The sequence below is a fragment of the Didymosphaeria variabile genome (assembly GCF_027946475.1).
Source record: "Didymosphaeria variabile strain IMI 356815 chromosome Unknown scaffold_2, whole genome shotgun sequence".
Lineage (NCBI taxonomy): Eukaryota > Fungi > Ascomycota > Dothideomycetes > Pleosporales > Didymosphaeriaceae > Didymosphaeria > Didymosphaeria variabile.
In genome coordinates, this window is record NW_026611621.1 from 3,005,980 (window position 1) to 3,031,731 (window position 25,752).

Sequence of the window (25,752 nt, forward strand, 5' to 3'; positions counted from 1 at the left end):
CGGACCACGGACCCAGGGGTAGCTTGCACCTTCGATTGGATCGCACACCGGTGCCATGCGCAAGCTGCGGCGCACTTTCGTACCATCGTGGTCAGCTTCATGCAGCCCCTTCGAACCGCCGTGTGTTGCTGACGGTGACTCCCCTTGCCCATCAAAACGGCAAAGCCACGGACGGGCCCCACTCTCTACAGCTCCTCGGGGTATCATTGAGGTTTCGCTGTGAGATACCCCGAGACGCCCCTCACATGACCAGCGATTCGTTTATAAACATGGGTGATACTCATGCTCTGTTACCCCCACGATCCTACCCCTCACTTGATTCTCTCGTCCAACTCTGAGAGTCATCTTCGTCCAGTGTCGCCACCTCGTTCCGCATCAAGATGCCTTCCAACGTCGAGGGAAGCGCCGCGCGTGGCTTTCCCACGATCAAACATGTCCGCACCTTCATCACGCAAGGGCCAGGGTCTGGCGGCGACTACCACAATGTGCACGGCGGCCATTGGCTGATAGACAGCAAGATCTCCACGCCCATGTCCCAGTACGAGAAGTACAGGAAGTCGCGCACAAGTTGGGGCATCAATGTGCTTGGCTCCTTCTGTGTGGAGCTCGAGGCAACTGATGGGACCAAGGGCTTCGCGACTGGTTTCGGAGGTCCGCCAGCATGCTGGCTTGTTGCGGAGCACTTTGAGCGGTTCCTGGTCGGGCAAGGTGAGCTCTGACCTACATCGCAGCAAACCATCGTACTGACGGGCGGCAGACCCCCGGGACACGAACCACATCTTCGAGCAGATGTATCGCGGATCAATGTTCTACGGCCGAAAAGGTCTACCAGTCGCCGTCATCTCCGTCATCGATCTTGCCATCTGGGATCTCCTAGGCAAGATCCGAAACGAGCCTGTATACAAGCTGATTGGCGGCGCGACACGGGAGAGGTTGAACTTCTACTGCACTGGCCCTGAGCCGTCGGCAGCCAAGGAGATGGGTTTCTGGGGTGCAAAGGTTCCTCTGCCATATGGCCCTGGAGAGGGTTCCGAGGGACTGAAGAAGAACGTGGAATTCCTCACAAAACACCGTGAGAGCGTTGGTCCCGACTTCCCCATCATGGTCGACTGCTACATGAGCCTGAACGTACAATATACCATCGAGGTTGTGAAGGCGACAGAACACCTCAACCTTAATTGGTGGGAGGAATGTCTTTCACCTGACGACACGGACGGCTTCGAATTGATCAAGCGTGCACATCCGCGGATGAAGTTCACTACCGGCGAGCACGAATACTCAAGGTACGGATTCAGGAAGCTGATCGAGGGTCGCAACCTGGACATACTCCAGCCGGACGTGATGTGGGTAGGAGGCATGACTGAGCTACTGAAGATTTCGTCAATGGCTGCCGCATACGATATCCCCGTCGTCCCGCATGCCAGCGGACCATATTCATACCACTTTGTCGTCAGCCAGGCAAACTCACCATTCCAGGAGTATCTTGCAAACTCTCCAGACGGCAAGTCCGTGCTGCCAGTGTTCGGTGATCTCTTCCTCAATGAGCCTATCCCTACCAAGGGTTACCTCGATGTATCCATTTTGGATAAGCCTGGGTTTGGTCTCGAACTCAACCCGAACGCTCGGTTGATTGATGCTACGAACATCTTGAACCCAGCACCGGCCAAGTCATTGAAGGCTCCGGAGCAGGCACCCGTCAAGGCTGGAGAGGCCGAGGCCAATGGCGTGCAAGCAAACGGCCACGCTGCGTAAAGAAGCAATAATGCACGCAGGGCGAAGGACGCTGCATGTTTTCTCTTACATCTTTCAGCTACACTGCATTGGCTCGGCTATCTGCGTTTCTCGCGTCGCATCTTTCCCTTACTATCTAGAAGGATCTGGCGCATCCTATCGTGGAGACACTTAGGGTTTGCAGGATGCAAACTCTTCCACAATTTGAACGGTCATGTAGATGCGATACTCGACCATGTACGATTCATGAATTGATCTGTTGTGAGCCCTATTTTTAGTGGTCGATGATGGTTTTCAGCCGCTTGCGACGAGCCGTTTTGTTGCCTGTGCTTTGAGGCGCGGACAGGGACCGTAAGACAGGGACAGTGGGGCAGGGCGGCGTTAGCACACCGCAGCTTGGTCTCCTAGTCTTTCCAATAAACATTGTTTGAAGCCTCGACATCGTGCAAAGTCTTCACTTACCATCCCATACTTTTTCGATTGTATCAGCCGCGCTTCTTTCTTGACGTTGCTTCTGCCATTGCCCCTTCCCCGCTAGAGTACCCCGCTTACATCATGGACGCCATCAAGGATGCCGTTTCTTCCACGCTCGAGAAGCTGAACCTCACTGGTGGTCAGGGCGTTCCCGCAAAGGAGCCTACCGAGGAGCAGCTCAATGAACTCAAGTCCAAGTACGCCAAAGCAGGACAAGAGCAGGTCTTCGCCTTCTACGACAAGCTCTCGTCTGCTGAGAAGGCGGGGCTGTACGAGCAGCTTGAGAACTTCAACCCTGACTACATCAATGAGATCACAGACAGGGCCCTTAATCCTCCGCAGACCGAGTCCACCGAATCTAAGATCGAGCCTCTCCCCGAGAATGCCACTTCGTCGGTCCTCGATTCGAGCGCGGAAGACCTGCAGAAGTGGTACGACAGCGGCCTTGAGCTGATTGCGGAGAACAAGGTGGCAGTGGTTTTGATGGCCGGTGGACAAGGCACACGATTGGGCAGCTCTGACCCCAAGGGCTGTTTCAACATCGGGCTTCCCAGTAGCAAGTCGCTGTTCCAGCTTCAGGGTGAACGGATAGCCAAGGCGGAGAAGCTGGCAAAGAAGAAGCACGGTAAGGAAGGTGTGACAATCCCTTGGTATGTCATGACCAGCGGACCCACGCGGGCCCCTACACAGAAGTTCTTTGAGGAGAAGAACTACTTTGGCTTGAAGAAGGAGAATGTGATCATCTTTGAGCAGGGTGTGCTTCCTTGCATCTCGAACGAAGGCAAGATCCTCCTCGAGAGCAAGTCAAAGGTAATATCCGCACTATTGTGGTATTTGACTTTTGCTGAACCTCTAGGTTGCTGTTGCGCCAGATGGCAACGGTGGTCTTTACCAAGCGCTCATCAACGCTGGCGTCGTCTCGGACATGGGCCAGCGCGGCATCAAGCACATCCACGCGTACTGCGTCGACAATTGCCTAGTCAAGGTCGCCGATCCCGCCTTCATTGGATTCTCTGCCGCTAAGAATGTCGACATCGCCACAAAGGTCGTCCGTAAGCGTGACGCCAAGGAGTCTGTCGGGCTCATCCTCCAGAAGAACGGCCGCCCAGACGTCGTCGAATACTCTGAGATCTCTACCGAAGATGCGGAGGCCAAAGAATCTTCTGGTCTTCTCAAGTTCCGCGCCGCAAACATCGTCAACCACTACTACTCGTACGAGTTCCTCGAGAGCATCCCCGAGTGGGCAAAGAAGCTGCCTCACCACGTCGCCCGCAAGAAGATCCCGTACGTCAACACCGAGACGGGCGAGACAGTCAAGCCGGAGAAGCCCAACGGCATCAAGCTTGAGCAATTCGTCTTTGACTGCTTCCCGTTCTTGCCGCTCGATAAGTTTGCCTGCATGGAGGTCAAGCGTGAGGATGAGTTCTCGCCCCTAAAGAATGCATCCGGTGAGGACAGCCCGCAGAGCAGCAAGAAGGACATTATGGCGCAGGGCAAGAAGTGGGTGGAGGTTGCGGGTGCTACCGTGGTCAGCGAAAACCCTGAGGAAGGCGTCGAGGTGTCGCCTCTGATCTCATACGTAGGTGTTTTCGGGAGTTTACTGATGGATCGTGCTAATCATATGTGCAGGGCGGCGAAGGTCTCGATTTCGTCAAGAACACCACGATTACCGCACCTGCTGTCATCGAGAATGAGCCTTAGGAGCTGTTCGATGGTATGCTACTGGCGGAGCGCAATATCCTAATTGCCACGCCAGTCAGTGTTGTACACAACAAAAAGGGACCCTACCGGATCACGAATATAACGAAGTATAAGCATGTGTATACTGGTCAGATATTGGGTATGATGGATTCTGTTTATCAACCAGAACGATTTCCGTGAGTGCCGTTGCGTGTGATTGCCCCGATGCAACAGTTCGCAGACTGGTGATACCAACGGGGCCTGCGCCTCGGGTACTGCTCCCAATTCTTCTCACAAGCGACTATTGTTTTGCCAAGCACAAAGCAAACCCCCAGTCCGGGGCCTACGTGAACATCACGAGTCATAGAATAAGCTCACAGGTACTTAGCCGTCGTGTCTGCAATCGCTCTCGCCCTTCAAGAACAAAAAGCGCGGTTGTGCTGCTCCCAGCGCGAGGCGCCCTACAGCGAATAGGGCCGCATACAGTAACGTTAGTTTCGGCAAAGCGGGCGAGCATTGTCCCACGTGCAACACCCAGAGCTCCTGACGGTGAGAGACTTTTCTGGTAAGAAGGCGCGTGCGGCAAAAGCAAGTCTGAAGGCGTTTGCGGGTCGCAGCTGGATCTGGCACCAAAGGTCGAGGTAGCGGCCAGCTCAGACGTCAAGTTGGGCTCGGACAATCATCGCGCATTGTGTCATTTCGCGGGGTGCTAGGATGCAGAGGGCAGCTCGTGGCTTCGTCGGCTTGCGTGCAGGCGGCTGAGGCGGACAGGCAAATTCGAAAAGGGGCCCGTTCCCGTGCGAATGGCCATTCACGTCGGTGTGATGGCGCTGCTAGTGGCAAAGCAGGGGCGCTTCTGGACCCTGTCGCGAGCATGCGCAATTTTGGGTTGGGTAGTAGTGGACCCGAGGGAACGTGGAATCGCCGCAGCCTTGATCTCTCAACCCATAAAGCACCGCACATCACCAACATAACGCGGAGGACGGACGCAGCCGAGTCGCTGAGGGAAGGACTGGAGATTCGATTGTATTGGTACGTTTGCGCCTCCCATCGTCCGCGGGACCCCCCGGTGCCTGTGAGCGCGCCGCCACGTTTCTCGGATCCCACATTTCATCACCCCTCTACGACTCGAAAATTCTGCGCTAACACTCGGACAGAGGAAAGGTCCTGAAGAAGCAAAGGAAGAAGGTGTGTGCGCCCATTTACACACTACCACCTCACCATCCTGCGCCCAACCTTGCCAACGGCAATCGCGCAAGCGTCGTTGCAAACGAAAGCACCCTTACGAGCCTCCTACACCTCCCGCCGCCCCTTTTCGCTTTTACCCCGCGATCCGTTATATACTCATACGTTTCATGCAGATATATCAGGAGGAATTATCAACATGTCTTCTCTATCTCGTCGTGCGTGCTTCAAGTGCGGCAACGTTGGGCACTATGCCGGTAAGCTGCCCTTCTGTCCCGCTGCCACAAGAGACTTTATCGGAACTGTCGTCGCAAGACCGCGCGTTTCACGGTTCCTACGTCGCGCAGACACGCGCTGTGCAACACGGCTGCCGGAACACAATACTGACGTAGACCGATAGAGGTGTGCTCATCGTCTGAGAGGCTCTGCTACAACTGTAAGTCCTCTCCATGCACAACACAACTGCAGCGGTTCCTGATGCAACTACAGGCAAGCAGCCCGGACACGAGTCGAACGGATGCCCTCACCCGCGCACCACTGAGACCAAGCAGTGCTACCACTGCCAGGGTCTTGGCCACGTCCAGGCCGACTGCCCGACTCTGCGCCTGAGCGGCGCCGGCACCAGCGGACGATGCTACTCTTGCGGCCTCACCGGCCACTTGGCACGTAACTGCCCCAACCCAGGCGCTGGGATTGGACGCGGTGCTGGCGCTCCCCGCGGTGGATACGGCGGCTTCAGGGGCGGATTCGGTGGCGGTCGCCCTGCTACCTGCTACAAGTGCGGCGGTCCCAACCACTTTGCGCGCGACTGCCAGGCTCAGGCTATGAAGTGCTACGCCTGCGGAAAGTTGGGCCACATCTCCCGCGACTGCACGGCCCCTAACGGCGGACCGCTCAACACCGCGGGCAAGACCTGCTACCGTTGTGGCGAGACTGGCCACATCTCTCGCGACTGCACCCAGGCCGAGGTCAACGGTGATGGCGTCGCGCAAGCTCCTGCTGCCGTTGCTCCGGTCGTCCCGACGCCCGCCGCTGCTTAGATGGCATTGGAATACGCTGCTACGCGTCGAGTGCGAGTGAGATCGCCCTAACGAATATCGTGATATTCGACATCGACTGTTTCAATCCTGTTCTTTTGTTTTTGCTGCCCACTTATCGTTAAATTTGCCTTTCCGGCATCATTCGGCAAACTTCACGCATCACGAGTTACTGTCATCGAGAAAGGAGAAAAGTTTTCACGAATCCTATGCTGATACCCACGGACGTTATATCCCTTTACGCGGAAACTCTATCATACCATTACTTCGGACAACAAAACGGCTTGGCGACACTTGAGGGACGGCAACTTTCTATCTCACCTTGTATTTCTTGTCGAGATCTTGTCTGAACCCTTTTCTGGGCTTGGCGAGGGAAGACAGACTTGGATAGGCCAGAATTTGTCGGGGACAACCTAGGGAAGGCGGCTGTGGTGGTTTGGTAGTGGAAAGTTAGTTGGAGGGATTGGGAGGGGGCTTTGGAGGACTGAGAACGGCATGGATGGGAACGTGTACGGAAGATGTAGTGTGTGGGTTTGTCGGAGGAGAGTTGGTCGGCATTGCCCCTGTCCCCTTGGTTTTTCTTTGTGTTTGTCTACCTACCCGAACTTGTTCTTCGCTCTGGCGAGCTGCATAGCATGGCATGCCTCATCAATCATACACTTCTCAACTCATTTGTCCTCTTCAAGAGCCTCGCTAAAGCTACATGCAGGCGAAGCGTATAGCTCGGGTTGGGTTCTTAGTACACTCATATCCAGGAGGCAGTGGCCACCCATAGTTTGTGCTCGCAATTCGCACGCAAATGCTCATTTGCCCTCTCGGGTGTTATCCATGCTTACACTGCGGCAGCTCATGCATCTCGATGGATTGGTTAGGTGCCTCCGGCGCTCCTGCCTCCCAACCTGACCACGCGGCTTAGCGCGAGCGTGTCCGCTCTTTCCTTCGCAACATGACATTGAAAATATTACGTCACCCCTTCACTCTTATGCTTATCATCTAAAGCCCTTCCCACTGTGTATTCTTTCGCTCGTCGCTCATTCCCCTTACCTTTCACCCTTCTCCCTCTAGCTACACCCACAGCAATGGCGCCATCTTCAGTTGCGAGCGACGAATCAGGCCATGATGTGCGTGCCCTGGAATGCCCCTGCATTACCATGGATGGACGATGATCTGACTGCGATATGCAACAGGAAGGCTTCATTGTTGACATCGATGCGATTCAAGCGCACGGTATTGGCGCAGTGGATATCGCGAAGTTGAAGGCCAACGGTTACTACACCATCACGAGCGTGCATGCAGCTACGAGGCGGAGTCTTGCAAAGATCAAAGGGTTCAGTGAGATCAAGGTCGACAAGGTCAAGGATGCTCTCGCAAAGTGTCAGGTGTGCAGCGTTCTACAGAGTGCATCCATGCTCGGCGATCAGCGACTGATTTTGCACATAGCCATCCGGCGGCGGCTTCCAGACTGCACACGACCTTGGTCAACAACGTAAGAGGGTTCTCAAGATCTCGACCGGGAGTAAGCAGTTCGATGCTATTCTCGGAGGGTAAGTGTTCGATTCTTCTGGACGAATTCTGCTGATCGTGGTAGTGGCTTCGCAACGATGAGCATCAGTGAGGTGTTCGGCGAGTTTCGTTGCGGGAAGACCCAGCTATCTCATACCATGTCCGTGATTTCCCAGCTTCCGAAAGACCTTGGAGGTGCCGAGGGCAAGGTTGCTTTCATTGGTGAGAGTGCGAGTCTCAGTAACGCAACGCATGGACTGACCGTCGGTATCAGATACGGAAGGCACCTTCAGACCTGAGAGGATTACACAGATTGCCGAACGTTTCGGGTTGGATCCCGAACAGAGTACGTACATCGTCAGGGCTACATTCAATGCTAATGTTACTCAGCCCTCGAGAACATCACCTATGCCCGCGCTGTCAACTCTGAACATCAGATGGAGCTTCTCAACAAGGTCGCCGAGTATTTTGTGAACAACGAGTACCGCCTCCTCATCATCGACAGCATCATGGCCTTGTTTCGCGTTGATTATGTGGGTCGCGGCGAACTCAATGAGCGCCAGCAGAAGCTCAACCAGTTCCTCTCCAAGCTGACACATGTTGCCGAAGGTGAGACATTGAATATTCGAGATCGATGCCTATGCAATTACTGACGTGTCTAGAATTCAACGTCGCTGTGTTCATGACAAACCAAGTGCAGAGTGATCCCGGAGCCAGCGCGCTCTTCGCCGGCGCAGATGGTCGCAAACCTGTCGGGGGCCATATTCTCGCCCACGCTTCTGCCACTCGCATCTTGCTTCGCAAGGGTCGTGGAGAAGAACGAGTCGCGAAGATCCAAGACTCCCCCGGTAGGCACAAACCTCTCCTGTAAGACTTGTCTTACTGCTGACTAGGACTTAGACATGCCTGAGAAAGAAGCGACCTACATCATCACCAGTGGTGGCATAAACGACGCTGAGAAGGCGTGATGTATATGTGCGCATATCTGGATGGAAACATCTATCGATTTCATGCAAAGTACGTCGTGTTGTGCGAAGTAGGAAGATTTTCTATGCTAAGTCATATTCCTGTTATCACTCGTGGCATGTTAAAATCATGTACAAGTCGGTGTGAAAGCAATTGTTCGGATCATAATACATTAGCTAATATACCATATCATCGTGCTGCCAAGGACTGAACATTCAAAAAAGCAGAGTTGCGCAGAACCGGTTCAGGATTCACTCTACCCACCACTACGCCAGATTCTCCACCAAAACCCATACCGCTTCGCTAGCATCATAACCTGTTTCTACTGCAGCCTTCCCTCTGCGTTCACTCCGGTCCGTTTTCCTCGCTTCCCTGAATTGCCTCCGGACGTCATTCTTCTCGTGTCTCAAACCTTTCTTCTTCTCCTGATGGCGCTTCTTCTGCTCTTTCCATTCTTTGCTCTTCTTTCCCAGTCCCTTCCTCTTCAGTTCCTTCCTCGTCTGTCGATGGTCGCGCTTCATATCTCTGCGTTGATGTTTGAACTCCCGCATGACGGCGCGCTTCGTACGCTTCTGGTCGATCCACTCTTCCACCGCTGCCTTGTCCTTCGCCGCTTTTTCAATGGCAGCAGCGCGCTCACACTCAATTGCTGCGGGAGCCTTCTTCCCTTTCGCACGTGAGGCGTCGGCTGTCGCGTTGATCTCACGGATGCGATTAGTGAAGTGTCTGGATGCATTCATGTAAGCTTTTTCATCGTTCTCGTCGTCATCGTCATCGTCAGATTCACTATCTGAGGAGCTGTCGGAGGAGAACGAAGATGCATCATCATCGTCATGCTTCTGGGTCGCTTTCTTTGCCGCCTGCTTCTCCAGCTCGATCGCGAAGTGGCTGTCGGCGGGAGTGCTTGACTCCTCCCGGTGAACGCCTGTTTCTTGAGCATCGCGCGTGGCAGTCTCTGCACCATGGAGTCTGCTCGAAAATGATGCCGTAGCCGCTCCCTGCGTACTAGGCCCTGCAGTCCCACATCCAGTGCCACCGCCACTGAACTGCTTTCCAAAATCGTTGCCCCAGGCCGCAGTTTCTTTGCCGAACTGATCGCCCCATGCTTCCATCCTCTTGCCGAACTCCTCGCCCCATTTTCCTATGCTCTGCCCGAGGGCTTCCCAGCTGTTGCCTCCTGCACCTGGGCCGCCTCGAGGACCCCAACTACCCCGACCTGGGCCGAAATCACCACGGCCGAAGGGTCCAAAGCCTCTAGGTCCATGGGGTCCGAAGCCAGGAGGGCCATAGACTCCATGACCTGGGGGGCCGAAGGGAGTGTGACCTGGAGGGCCAAATGGGCCGTAACCGGGTGGACCGAAAGGGGACCCAGGGTCGCCTCGACCGCGCCGTCCTCCACGTCCTCGCCAGCCTCCGGACGGTGAGTGTGGACCCTCATTGCTGTGTGGGAACTCTCCTGGGATGGAATGGGGTGGGTCATCATCGTCCGCTGCAGCTGCGCCGCGGTCTCTTTCAGCGTATTCCCTTTCCAAGCGTGTCTTCTCGGTTTCAGGAATATGGGCACCTCTATTGGTTGTTGCTACGCTCAGCGACGGAGCAATGTTCTTGAACTTCTCGCCCATTTCCTTAAGCGTGACCGCCGCAATACTCGGCTCATTGACAGTCGTCTCTAGTGCCTCGACCCACGGATGCAACGCCTGCGCTCTCTTTGCCGGCGTGGCACAAGGATCAAAAGCACCCGCCACAGCGCCGGCACGTTGACCTCGCTCTTCGGGGATCTGGGCGGTGGCTAGCAGCGAGGCGAAAGAGCGCAGCGAGATCTTCAACCCCCGAGGTGCGAAGAACGCTTCATTCGAAGCATTTACGTAATGCCTCACGAGCTCGGTGTTGGGATTCGACGAGGTAGATGGCTGTATGAGGTCTGCAGGCTTGCACCCCACGGTGGCACATAGCGCGTTTAGTCCATCGAGGAAATCGAGAAACTCTGCAGGTCGAATGGAGTGCGCATGTAGTGCCTTTGCATAGGCTCTGAGGAACTGAGCCGGTTCTTCGGATGCGATGGGAAGCGTGTCTGTAGACGTGCCCGGCCGTGCACCAAGGACGTGTGCGTCGGACTGGCCTCTCCGATCCGCTCTCCTTTCCTCGCGGCGAGCGCGAGCTTTGCCTTTTCTTGCAGCGGCAGTGTTGGGGACATTCTGTGGAATAGCGATGCAGCGCGTGAGACGCGGTGCGTAACGGGCATCTGTATCAGGTTCATGCCTTGTAAATTGCAAAGCTGCATCCAGCAGCGCAGACTGATCCAGCGGTGCTGGCATCCTCGAAGTCGTACTTCCGACTCTTCCTATAGGCACATTCTCACTACTTTGGACGTGGTGAACCGGCACACTCCTCCCGCCTTCTCTGGCAAGCTCCTCGGCCGTAGCGCGATGCGCGTGCATCTCTGCACCAGAAGGTATCTCATAGTCGGGAGTTGCGTCATCGAGATGCAGCCGACCTAGGTCCAGCTGCACAGGATCCAGCGGTAAAACGCCATTCCGGGCATCGTGAAGCGCTTGCTGCTGCGCTTCATGGTACGAAGGCGGGAGGTCGTCGTAGTGGGGGCCGCCAGGGCTGTGCACGGGTGTTGGGTCGAAGACGTCTTCGGAGTCGGAGTCTATGTTGTCTGGGAAGGAGGAGGAGCGGGGTGTGAAGGCTGGATTGGAGGTTGTTGATGAGGGGAGGGGGTTGCAGGAGGGTGGTGGTGTAGGTTTTCCGGCCATGATGGTGCCCACAATGAACACCTGAGAAGCCACTTGCTAATTGTACAATACGGCAGATTAGTACGAAGGAAGAAGCAGATGGGACATTGCAGCTAGCTAAAGCTTATATCGACATGGCATCGTCGCCTGACGTTAGACTAGCTTCGGCGACGCAACGCACCGCTTCTCGAAGCCGCCATTGCAGAAGCGAATGCGATTGTACCTCGCCATAGGCAGAGCTAACGTCCCGTGTTGCTGCTGCCTGTGCGGGCTGCCAATGAGGCAGTGCTGACCGCTGGAGCTTGCGCGGCCTACCTGTTGCTGCCAGCCGAGCACTGAGCGGGGTGAGGTGAGGCTGTGCGAGGCTGTGTGTGGGGAAGAGGAGCTTGAGCTTGACGAGCACGCATTCCACAGTCACAACATGTGCACATTCTCTCGGTCCAGACGTGGAGGCCGGTTGCTTGGATGCTTTGGCACTGTGAAGTTGTCTTGACCAGTGTTGCGCTGCGCGGGGCAGTCGCCACTCCGCGCGTTCGCTGACCGGTTGGTGCCTGGAGGCGCTGAAGCTTGCGACGACTGTGACTCTCAGCTCAGAAGTGGCATACCAAGCGATTGATCGAAGAAGAAAACATCATCGCGTTCATCATGCTCAGTCACAGGACCAGAGGGCAGGGCCTCTGTGGCTCGTAGTGAGGGGCAGTCGACGGTGCGGTGCGTTCCTCCACGTCTAGCTCTTTGCTCCTCCTCCGCACGCCCCTATTGCAGACCAAGACCTCTACAGGCTCTTTACCGCAAGCACAGCATGCCGTCATCATGTTTCAGGTATCGCGAATCTGACGCGCATCGATTGGGTGGGGGCAGATAGGCGCTAGCCAAACGCAAGCGAGACGGTATCCGGGGTGACAGCGCGGGCGTAAACAACATTGGCACGCCCGACATTGATTGCTGGCGCTCCATTCACACCTCGACTTCACCTTCCCCATTTACGAAACTACTCGCCGCCCGTATTGTCCTGTCCTCTTCTTCTTCATCTCCTTGAACTCAACCATCAAACAGGACTGCAGTTGGGTGGTTCTGCGATAACTTTGGAGGCATTTTTCAGCATCCAATAAACCAGAACATCGAGACAAGAGCATAATGGCACTCTCGTCCGGAGCCCGCACCAACGGCAGCGGCGGCGCAACTGTCGCGCAACGGTATGCTTTCCTTGGCCTCCCACTGCCTATTCCACATACTGAACCTTGCGTAGCCTTCAGAAGGAGCTCATGGACATCATGATGAAGCCTACGCCCGGCATCACCGCGTTCCCCGACGACGAGAACATGAGCCGCTGGACCGCCACCATCGACGGCCCATCCTCAACGCCCTACGAGAACTTGGTCTTTAAGCTCAGCATGGAGTTTGGTCCCACATACCCTTACGCTCCACCCACGGTGCTCTTCAAGACGCCCATCTACCACCCGAACGTCGACTTCAGCGGCAGGATTTGCCTCGACATTCTGAAGGATAAGTGGAGTGCCGTGTACAACATCGGAACTGTCCTGCTGAGCTTGCAGAGTCTCCTTGGGGAGCCCAACAAGTGAGTTGACAGTCCGCAGAGGAACCGGATGAATGTACTGACAGGATTATAGCTCGAGTCCGCTCAATGGCCAGGCCGCGGATCTGTGGGACAAGGACATGGATGAGTTCAAGCGTCTCGTCCTTGCTCGCCACAAGACGCCCGAGGAGCTTGATGCGGCAGACCTCTAGGCAGCTTTCACCTGTTTATGCGATCGCCAAAACATCCCAAAACACTTCAGCGCCAGCAGGTCGGTCTGTTTGGCTACGAAACGGACCTGTTTCTTCCACTTGGTCTGCCTTGAATAACCTGGACGCAGCGGTAGCTCTTGCATTGCATGTCTCGGGCAACAATAGGGGCGGCATGTTTCATGTACCCGGGCATTGGGATCACAAAGGGGCGAACCAACCAGTCTCATGCTCATACAGTCGTGACTAAGTTTTCTTCTTTCTTTTCGATTTTGCATCGCAACGGCACGGCATGGGTGGCGTTTGGACGGGGCATTTGAGCGTAGGTGTTCAGCTTGGCTGTCCGGTCTGCAATTCCTAGATATCCGGTGCCAACTTTCTTCCAGAACACGACATTTCGCACATGTCTCTCATGATGTACAGACGCATTGTGTTCTGATGTATGACGATCATTACACTGACAGGCACATCACCAACCGGAGACCAAAACATTCGTAACACCATAAACCAAACCCCTATCAGCCCACCGTGTCATTGATAGATATAAGAACGGCCGTTTCGTTGCTTTTACTCCCCAAGTTACAACGACCCACCATCCGTGTTACTACCCATCCCTTGCCCTTGGTTTTCCACTTTTCTCCTGAGCCAGCTGAGTACAATCTAAACTCTCTCCGCGTGCCCAATTGCTCCCTAACGCACTAAAATCAAAAAGTAAAGCTATACCCAGATATCTTCATATACCATTCAGTGTGAATGACCTGCTCTCTTCCCGCCTCGCCGCAAGTGTCAGCACATCGAGATCTACGTACGAACACACATGGTCTCTTTTGTGCTGCGCTTTGCACTCGTCGACCTTAGCTTCGAAGGCATGCTGCGCAGTCAGTCTGTCGTTCGAGATGACAACGACGACGATGTTGCGGTCCTACATGTTCGGGTAAGTACTAAAGCATGACTTGAAAACTGATGTGTATCCCCTTCTCTCTCCCCGTTACTTCCGGTGGATGCGCTATGCCGATACTATTGAGCATAAAAGTTGGTGTCCAAGATGGGCAGACATCTGACGCCTTCACGACCAGCCATCCATCTGGCAGAGGCACAGGATCCTCCTTCCAGACCACGATGCCATATAAGCCAGGCTTGTCGATGCTGGTGTAGATCGGTATCCAGACGTTGCGAGTGCCCTGGATACCGACGTACATTCTAGTAGGTGGTGGCGGAGGGTGAGAAAGAGGAACGTTGCGGGGATTCCCTCTGTACATGGCGAGGATGCTGTGCGGTATCTCTATAACGGATACTGTTGATTGGAAGCGAGGGAAAGTTTTGTAGCGAGTGGGAGTTGGGATTCTGGTATTGTTTGATGCAGCGCTTGACACTTGCAAAGTTTGTGCGATCATGCGGAGGATGGCAATGATAGAAGGAGCGTTTAGTCGGCAAACGAAGACGTGTATAACCTATTGGATTCCCAACGATTCTCGCGTCTGATAGAAAGTGACACTCACCTACGCGCACTTCCACCCAAAGCAATCATGTCTTCCACCGCCTTCACCACCCCGCCTCGGAAGATATTCATCAGTATCCTCCGCGTGAGCGCCGGTCCCACAAGGCCCGACCTGAATGGCATGATCATCTTTGACACATCTCAAGACACCGACGGCGAGCTGCGCAACTCCTCCACAAGCCCCTACAATGGCTGGACTATGATCCTCGGGAAGAATGAAGGGGATGAATTCTCGAACGTGGCAATCGCTTACCCTGAGTACCCCAAAGATTCGGAGGACTACATCGATGTCAGTGGTTGGGCATTCGATGAAGAAGCTGCCGAGAAGTTGCTTATGGTGCATACTGCGCAGGTTACTAATGATAACAACTTCGTGCCGTATGGAGGTGCCACCGCACGAGTCGAACTACAGGAAGCAGCAGCCAGGAAGTGCGTGTTAAACGTCACATGCGTTGACGGAGCGATAAGATGGGTATTCTATGACCTAGTGGAGTGTGATGTGGTGCATCGTAGGGAGGTGACTGAATAGTTTCTGTTCCAAACGCTGTACCCCAGGTTTTGAAATCATATTGGCGGTCTGAGACCTGTGTCCACAACGGTGAACGAGCTTGGGGAGTCACGAGTGGATGAGAAGGTTGGTAAACGATGGCAACAATTACCAATCGCAAACATATCCTATCATGAGTCCTCATAAGCCCAAGTGCCGCCTTCCGTGAGGACGCAGGCTCAATCGCATCGAAGTCGAAATGCCAACATGTGTCATAATGGAGCGAGGCCTGATTCGACTTTAATAGATACGTTTTCGACAGGTCTGCATCTTCTGTACTGCTACGCACGCACTCGTGTGGATATCAGAGCAATGCCAGGCGATCAAGGCTCACCCGCGAAATGCACACTGCTGAGAACACGAGGTCAACATAGTATAGTTGCTGGGTACGCAGAATAGAGCAAAACTGCAACAAAGCCACCTGAGTCTGCAGACCCCTCTAGAGGCAGCGATGGCAGTACTTAGCACTTGACTGTATTTCAGAGGTGAGATGGCGAGCTATTCTCGCATGTGCGATTTCAAAGCGCAATGACACGTTGTAAGCGCAGGGAGTGCCCACCCACACTGATGACGTCTGTCCATCACCCGCTCTACCGCCCGTCCACCTCAGCAACACCCTCGGACCATAATTTCTACCCAGCAAACTTGGCTCTTTGCTCGTGAACAGCAAGTCGATAAACCATACCAGAGCGAGGGAATGTGGAAGGCCAAAAGACGGTCCGCGGTCAAGGCACGGTACCTGTGGATAGCCAACGGCTGCCATGCGCAGAGATGGGCCCTGCAGCGTTAGGGTTGACGATCTCGGGCCTCGTGCGCCACTGCCGCCTCCTCCCCAATTTTTGGCCACGGTGCGCTGCGCCGCACGTCGAAACCACACCGAAACATGGCAGGATCAGCGCCGCAGCACTGAGCGCCGATCAACTGTGTTTCGGCAGATCTGCTGACGATCTGATGTCTGTGGCTTCGACGTGCAAAACTAAGTGGTGCTGAGTGAGCGCGTCTGCGTGATACGTGCATCTAATAGTGAGTAATTGCGTCGTTGGCTGTCGCTTGAGTAAGCAGCGAAGTGCCTGGAGGCGACTTTGGAACTGCCAAACATAGGCTAGACGTATGAGTGCTGGCTGAGATGGGTGACATGCCGGCGTAGCGTCGAGTGGTCCTACAAACTCGCAACGCCTCGGAACGCGTTAGATGGCACCTGATCGAGTGCTCTTGAAGAGGCGGGGTGCACGCGGAGTAATTTGGGTGGTGGTGGAGGGTGTGCCTGGCAGGATGGCATGGGACGGTCGATCAGCAGGGGTGGAGATAGCAGGACCGTTGTGATAATTTGGGATATTATGAACTGCTGCACACTTCTTCGTGAATCCATCATGGTACTAGGACTGGTGCTACCGTTATAGAACGTGCAGATGATAATCAATCGAGTTCGTATCCAGCACCATGTACCGGCGGGATTTGTGGGGAAGACGCGCTTAACAGCCTCGCAAAGCGAAGGAGGCGCCAGATGTTAATATAATCAGGATGGCATATACGCCTGAACGAGACCAAGGTCCGCGGTCGCGTCGAATGTTGGATTTATGGGGTTCTGTAAGAATTCCCGCCCAATGAGTGGTCATGTGCGGGTACGAAACAGGATACTCATACGGTTCCTGCATGGTCGCACTGGAGTGGAGAATTCACTCTGTGCTGCCCTTGTGTAGGTAGGATTAACTATTCCTCACGACTGGTGGCGCGTCTTGTGCGACTCAATCAATGTACCCCGGTCAACGTCAACAGCAATCTAGCAAAGGGAGAGATCCAGGGTTCACATATTGCAGCGCAGAAGGTTTCCAGAAGACGGGAGGGGGCTAGGGCATATCGAGGGGACTTGGGTTCGGTGGGCATGGCCCAATGCAGCTGCAGACAATGGAGTGTAGTTTGCCGTGAGGGGCTTCGTGCGAGCGTGGAGGGTTCGGCAGAAGCGGTTCGTGGTTGCCAGGAGGGCAGGAGAGCAATTGGAGGTGGTTCATGCAGGCCGGCGTCGGCGTCGGTCGGCTTGGATGCAGGAGGGGACGACCACGAGCACGTCGTCTGCAGGTGTGGTTACTATGCACACGCCGTGGCATGCCGGCTAATCCTGCTGGCCGTCGAGCCGACAGTCAGATGGCAGATGGCGCATACGTTTCCGGATCGGCTTTCTGGTCGCTCGCTAGTGCGTCTTTTCCAGTGCGGTGCTGCAGGACGGTGGGTAGGCGAGGCTTCGACACGGGCGTCTTCGCATCAGGACTGGAGGCGACTCGGGGCCTGTTGGGTGTGGACCAGGACAGCCGGAACGACACGCTTTGGAGCAACAGAGTGGGGTGGAGTCGCTGCCTCGCCTGCGCTTGCCCCGAGTGGGCTCTCTCTGCAAGTGCAAAGCTGCGTGCAGACGGAGGCCTCCCAGGCTGTCTCGCCCCCAGCGCTGTCTGGGAGACGAAGACGGCGCGGTGCGGGAGTGTCGTGGAGCCGTGGTGCTCGGTGGGTGTTTCCGCACGACTGCGGGGCCTAGGGACAAGGGCTGGAGCGTAGCTCGAGCTGGCGCTGGTCGTTGCCGTGGCGCTCCCGATGGAGCGCCGCGGTGCTGCGAACCGCCCTGGCGGATGACAGCACCCCCCAGCCCAGCCAGCCCACCCTCGAAGCCCTGGGCATCTGCCTCTCCTGGTCAGCCGACGCCGCCCGTCCCTTCCCAAGGCTGCGCGAGCAGAGCAGCGCAGCGCAGAGCGTCGGAGGAGACGGCAGGGCAGCGGGACGGCGGTGCTTGGGGCTCAAAGCGCTCGCACAGCGCGCACTCGAAACAGGCACGCCAGCGCATCCTGGGCGGATGGATGGGCCAGGGTGCAGTGCAGCGCAGCAGGGCCCGGCACCCAAATTCCGCCGCTGTCGTTTTCTAAACGCGGAGCCAGGCCTGCCACGCCTCGGCGGACCCAGAGCCAGAGCCAGCGCCAGAGCCAGCGCCAGAGCCAGCGCCAGAGCCAGCCTCAGCACACGTCGTCGCCGTGCTCGGTCAGCGACTGCCGGCGCGCGCCTGTCTCAGGCCCTGCGCTCGACACGACAGTACGGTGACTGTGTTCGCGGATGGGGGCAGCCCGGGCGCGGAATGGGCGCAATGCCTTGCAGCGGGCAGCCAGCGCGAGGTAGCACGAGGTACCTTGGACGCGGCCCGCGCTGGATTCGCCCTCCAGAATTGGCCAAATCGCTCTAGTCGCTATGCCTCGACCGCCCTCTCCGGCGCCCACCGCTAGAGAGGCACGCAGCCATGCACGCTGGCCCAACACCCGCCCGCCTGCTTGTCTGCCACCAGCGTGCCCCTTCCGCTCCTCACCTCACCCTCACACTTGTCGTGCACCATCGTGCTGTCAAGACTGAATGACATCGCCGCCTTCATTCCCTTCGTGACAGCCAATCGTTTCACCACCGTACCTTAGTACCCGTGCGCCCACCCTGCCTCGATTCCGGGACCATCGCGCGCTATGACAGTCTGACCTGGTCTGACGGTCCTCCGAGCTGCGAGCCCTTTGTTCGTTCCTCCGCCCTCCTAACATCCCACACAGCAAACGGGGCTTCTGTGACGGCCGCACTTCCCGACCTTGTCTGTTGCTGTGCTTGCTGCAGAGTGCCTGGGTGCTCTCTCCATGCTGCGTTTCCCTTGACCACATCAGGGTGCGAGCACACACCTGCTTCCGCTTTCTGTTCACTCGTCGTCCACGGCCCGACACTCCAGCCTCACCATGGCGACCTCGCTGCTTCCCTCGGGGGGGATTGCCCTCTTCGGCGCCCCGGACAGCGAAATCGGCTCGAGGGTAGCCAAAACCACGCCCATCCAGGCAATGCAGGTGGACATGGCACAGGACATTGTCGACGAGCTTCTCGAGAGCGTACGGAGCGGGAAACCCCCACAGATCCTCTTCGGACGCACGCCTGTACGTTACAAACTCGCCACACGAGCTTCGTTGCCATTGTCTTCGCTTCGTGTGTTGATGGTGGAATGCAGAGAAGAACCATGGCTGACAAGCACACAGCAACTCAAATGCGGCGACAAGACCCTTACTCTGCAGTCGGCCTCCGAGACCACCAGGAACGAATTGTACCACTCCAGCGGGACTGGTAGCGACGACGACGACCTCGAGTTCACCAGCTTGGTCAAACACAGCCTCGTTGTGCATAAGGCGGAAAATGTGACTGCTGGGGTGGATTCGGCGTTGGAGCAGCTGAAGAACAGCATGGCGGCTGTGAAAGAGATGAAGGAAGCCAACAAGTATGCCCTCCCGGTGTCCCTCGGGCTGCCCATCTTTGACGCTTTGCTGTCGTACTGCTGGCTACGAACTGGAGCTTCTTCGTGACCATGAGACTGACAAGTGCTGCCGTGTAGGACTGTCGTTGGCGAAATGCGTAATGCAGGACACCGCCGCGTCCCTTCAAAAGGCTTCATGCCGAGCCATCTCGCTCCTTCCGGCACCGGGTCGCCGCTACTCAGCGTGCCTTCCTCGCCGATGACGAAAAGACCACCCACATCGCAACCCGGTGGCGCAAATCAGGCAATTCTCACTGCTCTCCGCGTTCCTCTCATTCACCTGCTTGCTATGCAGCCGGCCAAAGACTCTCACCTGGCCCAAACATGTCGGACCTCGGTAGCAAACATTCGAGATCTCCTGCCCAAGATCGCCAAACACACCGCAGATGACGCAGAGAAGTGGCAGCTTACTGACAAGTCTTTCCGTGAAATCGACCCTTACAGATTCCCCTACAAGAGTCAGGGAGACCGAGAGCAGGCCATCAACAGTGCCATCAAGTCGTTCGACCGCCTGCGATTGTCAAAGGAGGACAAGCTTTGGCAGATTCTCTTGCCACGTGACGAGCGAGGACAGGGCAAGTGCCTTTCACGCCTCAACGTAAAGGCCGTCGAGAAGCCTCAAAAGGCTACGACGCCGCTTCACAAGATGTCCAAGTTGACGGAGAAGAAGCCCCCCGCGAAGAAAGCTGCTGAAAAGGAGGTCGAGAGGAAGGCGAAGGATGTTGAAGCCAAACCGAAGAAGGCAGTCAAGGAGAGGGTTATGAAGCCGTTGAGGGAACCTGCGCCAGCAAAGAATTCACCGCTACCCGCGAAGAACTCACCTGCACCGGCTGCAACCTCAACGCCTAAACTTTCCGCCGCTGCTCCTTCTAAACGCACTGCTCCCACCGACGCCAACAAGATCCGCCCGAAGAAAGCCGCGCCTGCCGCCGAAACTTCCTCTCCCCGCGTCAAGCCTAAGATGGCCTCCCGCGATCTTCACCAAAATCGCCCCTTCAGGCCGACCAAACCTGTTAATACCAAGCCCAAGAACCCGTCACCGCTGTCCGCCTCCCCGCCCGTCAATGCTAGTGACTTTGAAGACAGCCACCCCGTTCACAAGGCCCTCTCTGGCGCTCCCTCTCCCGCAAAGAACCTGTCTGGCAACTCGGATCGCTCACTTAAGCGCAAGGCGAACGACCTCAACAGCGACCTCCACAATCACAACCTCGCCGTCAAAAAGCCTCACGTCGACCGCTCTACCCCTAACGGCACGCCCGCTGGCGCCAACGGTCGGCCAAACGGCAACACTCCCTCTACAACCAATTCGCTCAAACGCCGGTCCGACGGCTCCTCTACCTCTTCCACACCATCCACAAAAGTTCGCAAAGTCAACAACATCGATACCTCGCTTGCATCTCGCTATCCGCAAAGCACGCAGATTTCCCCGGGCGACTCATCGTCCTCCCAAACCTCTCCTACTGTACCTAGTCTCAGCTTCCGCCAGACCGTCGAGCTCAGTCAGAGGTTCCAGAAGTACTACAAGAAGTATGAAGCTCTGTACTGGAAGTTGACCGAGTCGGCCACGCCTCCTACCCAGTCCCAGCGTGACGATCTGCTCAAGATGCACAAGAAGCTTGAAGAGATGAAGCGAGAGATCAAGGCTGGCGCCGGCGCGCACCGCTGAGTGTTCATCACTTTCACACGACATATACCACCCATCACGGCCTGTCTTTGTCCATGAGACAAATTGCATAAAATTTTGGTGTTGGAGGATTCAGTGTTTACTTCGGGATGTTTCATATCTGTGTTTTGGAGCATGGAATGTCTTTCTCCTTTGCATATACTCTATCTGCCCGAGGACGGGCTTTGCATATGGGTCCTGGAGTTCTGCTGCTTACCTCAGCTCATACATATCTTAGCGGTGCTCAGCTGGAGCTTACCAATGCCTACAAACGATGACGATGCATAATGGATAAACAAAACAAGTTTGCTGTTGCAACGATGCGTGTAAAACACCGATCAAAAGCCATCTATCCCAATTGATCTGATCTATCTTGTGCAATTTGGTCTTGTATTGGACGTCTTGAGGGAAACGCTAGCTCCATTGACACACTAAACACATTGGGTGTTTTCCGTCGCCGAACCCGTGAGCCGACTTGGCGCAAGGACCCCGTTACGTAGCGCAGCCGGAAAAGTGGGTTCGGGCGCGAACGCCAGGCAGCATCTGGACGCGAAGTCCACACAAGCTGTCGCGTGAGATGCTCAGGGCATACCAAGGTCACTCAGTCTTGCACAGTACATAGATGTCACTACCAAACTCTCATCCGAGATCCGAGATCAGCTTGGCCCTGACCCGTTCCACCGATCGCCCCTTCATCGCCTGGCGATCCACTCAACATCCCTGCTTATTTTCGCTTCGCGAACGTCATTCAGCCCTATGCTCCTCACGTCATGTCCACGTTTAGACCCTCCCATTTGCCCAAATCACAGCATCACCACATACTACAACTCCCTACCCACCCATGCGCTTGTTCAAGAATTCCCTCACGAACATCACAAAGAGACGGTACGCGAAGGTGCACGACGTACAGATCAAGTTTGTTCAAGAGAAGGAAGCTCAGACCACCATGGAGAAAAACGGTGAGTTGCGGAGTTCGCGTTTCAGGTGGGCGTGAAGGTGCGTGGGCGGCCCCTGCGTTCGGCGCGGTGCTGTGCATGTTTCTTGGCAAGGCAAGAATGTATCGTTTGCCTGGTTTTTGGGGTTGGAAGGCGGTTTCGCTGCTGCATATTCATGTTTCCAGCGCATTATGCGTGAAACAACTTGGGTGCTACACGGACGTCTCACTCCCCCCAGCTTTCAGATCAGACATGGAAAGGCGACGAAGAGCACACAGCACGTGGACGTAGACGACCCGCCTTACGCACATACACCCTCACCTTACCTTGCACTATTCCCGCCTTATCTCCCTCGCTATACATAGGATCCATCCTTGCCCTACCACACCTCCCCATCTACCCGCCAATCTTCACCATCACCGCCCCCACTAACTTACCACACAGTCCACAACCAACCCCTTACCCTCCATTCCACGCGGCCCCTCACCGGCTTCCTCCGTACAGGCTACTGCGAAGCGCCGCGCTCAGATACAGGCAACCACTCTGTGGCCGGCATCATGACCAACGAGTTCCTGGATTTCTCCGCTGCCAGGGGGAATGATCTGAGGCAGGCGGGGCTGAGCGACGGGTGTAAGTGGTGTCTTTGTGTGGCTCGATGGAAGGAGGCGTTTGATGCGAGGAGTGGGGATAATGATAGGAAGGTGCCGAAGGTGGTGCTGAGTGCGACGAACAAGAGGGCGTTGGAAGGGGCGACGATGGAGGAGTTGAGGAAGTTTGCTGCGGAGGAGAAGAATTAGGAAGAGAGCGGGGTGGTCGCGGTGCAGAAGTTGAGTGTCAATACATGTATATTGGGCTAAAAATACACGTCCTTGCATAAGCTGTAACAAAGCTAGATAAGCGTGGACGAACAGGAAACCGTCGATATCGGGCTTACCTGGCTATGCGTGTATGGATGTGACCAGAACTATTGACTAACCACGAAGAGCCTATAGTACGGAATCTGGAATATACATGGAGGCACCTACGGCATACGTACTTCGTCGCAAGCGAGCTGCATAATACGTTCATATTCCGCGTCTTCTCACCTGCTTTTCGCTGACCGCACGAAGACGAGGTGCTGGTTACACTCAACATTACTTTGTCTCCTCTCCAAGTGGCCTTTACTCTACGCGTCGCAAACTAAGCTCGTGCGGCTAGTACAACTACATCAATGGCGACACATTGGCACGCGGCTCTCATGAGCATTCTTCTTCCATAATCTTCAATGCTGCATCGACGTTGACAGACCTGCTTGATCCGATAGATATCGTAGTCATTCATCTTCCTTGCCGTTCAAATCGTAACAAGATTTGGTCCTTCCCAAGGCTAAAGGCTGACAACGTTAGGCTTTTGACGCGCGTCTCCAGGAGTATGGCAATCTGGCTTTGCATGAGGTCGTAATACAGGCGTGGCAGTCCGATAAGCCCTCTAATAGATCCAGGCACCACAGTATGGAGTTGTTAGTATGGATAGCAGGATACAGAGAGATGTCGGACGGGTTCCTCTTTCAAGTTTCCTAATCTGAAATCTTCTAAAAGAGTTTGATTGCGGGAGTACCATAGGTAAGGTTCAACCAATCCGAACATCACCGGCCAATCAGACAAGGACTTGACGGAACGAGAGCAGTGGCCCAAGCTCCTGGTCGCGCGACCGATGACAGCATCGCACCATCTGGGATCGTGATATGCGCTCCTCTCTACCTGCCAGGTTGAGTATTTACCATGTCACAGTACTCAGTCCAATCGCTTAGATACCACGACCGATAAAGCGCGATGGTACTCGATCTCCTCACACTGACCGCTATACCTACTGCTGTCGGCGCTTCCGAAGCCGTACACCAGCAGCGTCTGCTGGACGAGGAAGCTGAGTCCGAAGAACGCCAAACGCCTTTCTATCTTGACGTCTTCTGTGATGCGCAATCACGGAAGAAAGACGAGGTACATGATACTATCATAGTATTGAAAAATGGGAAGGTACGTCATGCCGTCCCAGGTGCAGGCACTTGCGCTGATTGGGCGCGACAAAACAGCTCCGATTCTGGCCCAAAGACACGCGTACGAAACTCCCAAAGAGAATCAACGGCAGTGATACAGCGCCGCGTCCGTTCACTGGCTTCTACCTCCCTTTCCCAACCGAAGACTTGCCTCATGACAAGCGGTCTATACCCGCGCCGCCCATCCTCGGTCTGGTCAGCACGGTGCCTTCCGATGCGAAAGGCAAAGCTAAGTCGGAGAAGCCGAAGCTCAATTGGATATACGCGGATAAGAAAACACGAGAGTTACGATATGGACCGCGCGTCGAAGCACGAGAGCACGTCGTAGGTCCCTGGGATTGGACGGAAGACGACGAACAGGGACTAACGCTAAATGGGGAGGAGTGTCTGGTAGCGGTGGAGGAAGAGGAGGGCGGATCTGGGTGGGCTGTATACTGGGATGAGGATGATGATCGATTGAAGGGGTACGGCATCGCACAAAAGCACAGGGTGCTACGATGCAGTCTAGAGAGAAGACTGGTAGAAGATGACAGGAGGATGATTGAAGTAGAATGAGAACTTCTACTCTTGAAGATGTTCATGTTCGATTCTGCCTCCCTCCCAGTAGCATACGACCTTCCCCTTTACTCGTGGTAGAACGGGCTGCCTTTGCATCCACGTCGACCGCACTTTGTGACGTCGAACAGCCACTTCGGATCCCTGCACTGCCTTCTCCCATACCCAAAGCTATCCCAAGCCCCTTTCCCGACTCCATCGCTAAACTCAACTGTATCATCCGCACCACACAAAACCACCTGCCTCAGGTAATCGAAGCAATGCTCCCAACCCCGTGCGGTCTCCACCCCATCGTGATCAACTACTACAAAATCCTTCCTCTTTCCTTTGCCCTTTTCATCCCCACCTCCCCTTCCAGACTCCCGCATCGCCTTCCTCATCTGGTACAAGCACTCAAGCTGATGGAACATCCCAAGCCGAGCCTCCTTCACCCCACCGTCCGACATCGTGTACACGTACCCATCACTCCCACCGAGCAGATCTCGCCAGTAGTGGTCATACATGCCATCTAACCTTTCGTACCTGTCCACTCTGTAGAAGTCCGTCTTCTGCCTGTGAAAGCACGTGTAGTTCCGACCCAGTTCCTTGATCTGGAATGCGTCGTGCGGCACGGTAGCGTAATGCCTTTCACGTCCTTCGAATAGCAGGAATGCATTGACTGTGACGGAGAGTAGGAGTAGTAAGGATACTATAAGTACCCAGTTGGTGTAGGGAGGCGAGGGAGGCAAGGGAGTGTCGGCCCAATGGATGTGACGGCGGCGCGGTTTGCGCTCGTAGCCTTGGCTTTCGTTGTCGATATCCTTGTCCTCATCGTTGGAGTGTGGGTTGGAGAGATGATTATAGGTGAAGCGGTGTAGAAAGGAGGCAAGGTAGGATGTGAGCTTACTTCCTGGGTTTACGACGGGAGTTTTGGATGTCAAGGAGGAGGGTGGAAGCGAGAAATCCTCGCAGAAGGGAGAAGGCATGTTTAGGAAGCCCTCGTCGAGACTTGGTGTGTTCTGGTGATGTTCGGAGGTTGTTGGGGTCATGATGTCAAGGTTACGTTGGCTTTTGGAGAGCTATGTAGAGATGATGGCACAAGGCGACATCTAAGGCAGGAAAGGGCTGTGGCCAAGCATTCATTGGTATTACTGTCTATTGAAGACCGTTTTAG

General features: G+C 55.3%; 11 protein-coding genes across 11 annotated transcripts; 9 read left to right on the plus strand and 2 right to left on the minus strand.

The window, feature by feature from the left end:
* Positions 1 to 380: 380 nt before the first annotated feature.
* Positions 381 to 1,752, plus strand: N0V89_002683 (uncharacterized protein; the record flags this gene model as incomplete). Its single annotated transcript, XM_056211490.1, has 2 exons — positions 381 to 708; positions 758 to 1,752. The coding sequence occupies 2 exons, from the start codon at positions 381 to 383 to the stop codon at positions 1,750 to 1,752; spliced, it is 1,323 nt and encodes a 440-aa protein (XP_056074963.1).
* A 534-nt stretch (positions 1,753 to 2,286) lies between these two features.
* Positions 2,287 to 3,906, plus strand: UAP1 (UDP-N-acetylglucosamine pyrophosphorylase; the record flags this gene model as incomplete). Its single annotated transcript, XM_056211491.1, has 3 exons — positions 2,287 to 3,015; positions 3,062 to 3,784; positions 3,835 to 3,906. The coding sequence occupies 3 exons, from the start codon at positions 2,287 to 2,289 to the stop codon at positions 3,904 to 3,906; spliced, it is 1,524 nt and encodes a 507-aa protein (XP_056074964.1).
* A 1,613-nt stretch (positions 3,907 to 5,519) lies between these two features.
* Positions 5,520 to 6,110, plus strand: GIS2 (gig suppressor; the record flags this gene model as incomplete). Its single annotated transcript, XM_056211492.1, has 1 exon — positions 5,520 to 6,110. The coding sequence occupies one exon, from the start codon at positions 5,520 to 5,522 to the stop codon at positions 6,108 to 6,110; it is 591 nt and encodes a 196-aa protein (XP_056074965.1).
* Positions 6,111 to 7,285: 1,175 nt separating this feature from the next.
* DLH1 (carboxymethylenebutenolidase) lies at positions 7,286 to 8,578 on the plus strand (the record flags this gene model as incomplete). Its single annotated transcript, XM_056211493.1, has 7 exons — positions 7,286 to 7,486; positions 7,548 to 7,651; positions 7,696 to 7,850; positions 7,885 to 7,956; positions 8,001 to 8,219; positions 8,273 to 8,458; positions 8,511 to 8,578. The coding sequence occupies 7 exons, from the start codon at positions 7,286 to 7,288 to the stop codon at positions 8,576 to 8,578; spliced, it is 1,005 nt and encodes a 334-aa protein (XP_056074966.1).
* Positions 8,579 to 8,842: 264 nt separating this feature from the next.
* On the minus strand, positions 8,843 to 11,335 carry N0V89_002687 (uncharacterized protein; the record flags this gene model as incomplete). The annotated part of the gene is made up of 1 exon (XM_056211494.1): positions 8,843 to 11,335. The coding sequence occupies one exon, from the start codon at positions 11,333 to 11,335 to the stop codon at positions 8,843 to 8,845; it is 2,493 nt and encodes an 830-aa protein (XP_056074967.1).
* A 1,116-nt stretch (positions 11,336 to 12,451) lies between these two features.
* On the plus strand, positions 12,452 to 13,063 carry UBC11 (Ubiquitin-conjugating enzyme E2 11; the record flags this gene model as incomplete). Its single annotated transcript, XM_056211495.1, has 3 exons — positions 12,452 to 12,510; positions 12,564 to 12,893; positions 12,946 to 13,063. 3 exons carry the CDS (start codon positions 12,452 to 12,454, stop codon positions 13,061 to 13,063), a joined length of 507 nt encoding a protein of 168 aa, XP_056074968.1.
* A 1,523-nt stretch (positions 13,064 to 14,586) lies between these two features.
* Positions 14,587 to 14,987, plus strand: N0V89_002689 (uncharacterized protein; the record flags this gene model as incomplete). Its single annotated transcript, XM_056211496.1, has 1 exon — positions 14,587 to 14,987. A coding segment is annotated over one exon (401 nt), but the record flags the coding sequence as incomplete, so codon positions are not given.
* A 3,864-nt stretch (positions 14,988 to 18,851) lies between these two features.
* Positions 18,852 to 21,080, plus strand: N0V89_002690 (uncharacterized protein; the record flags this gene model as incomplete). The annotated part of the gene is made up of 3 exons (XM_056211497.1): positions 18,852 to 19,043; positions 19,143 to 19,378; positions 19,493 to 21,080. The coding sequence occupies 3 exons, from the start codon at positions 18,852 to 18,854 to the stop codon at positions 21,078 to 21,080; spliced, it is 2,016 nt and encodes a 671-aa protein (XP_056074970.1).
* Positions 21,081 to 21,918: 838 nt separating this feature from the next.
* Positions 21,919 to 22,809, plus strand: N0V89_002691 (uncharacterized protein; the record flags this gene model as incomplete). The annotated part of the gene is made up of 2 exons (XM_056211498.1): positions 21,919 to 22,036; positions 22,457 to 22,809. 2 exons carry the CDS (start codon positions 21,919 to 21,921, stop codon positions 22,807 to 22,809), a joined length of 471 nt encoding a protein of 156 aa, XP_056074971.1.
* Positions 22,810 to 23,823: 1,014 nt separating this feature from the next.
* Positions 23,824 to 24,599, plus strand: N0V89_002692 (uncharacterized protein; the record flags this gene model as incomplete). Its single annotated transcript, XM_056211499.1, has 2 exons — positions 23,824 to 24,024; positions 24,081 to 24,599. The coding sequence occupies 2 exons, from the start codon at positions 23,824 to 23,826 to the stop codon at positions 24,597 to 24,599; spliced, it is 720 nt and encodes a 239-aa protein (XP_056074972.1).
* A 68-nt stretch (positions 24,600 to 24,667) lies between these two features.
* Positions 24,668 to 25,627, minus strand: N0V89_002693 (uncharacterized protein; the record flags this gene model as incomplete). Its single annotated transcript, XM_056211500.1, has 1 exon — positions 24,668 to 25,627. One exon carries the CDS (start codon positions 25,625 to 25,627, stop codon positions 24,668 to 24,670), a length of 960 nt encoding a protein of 319 aa, XP_056074973.1.
* Positions 25,628 to 25,752: the final 125 nt, after the last annotated feature.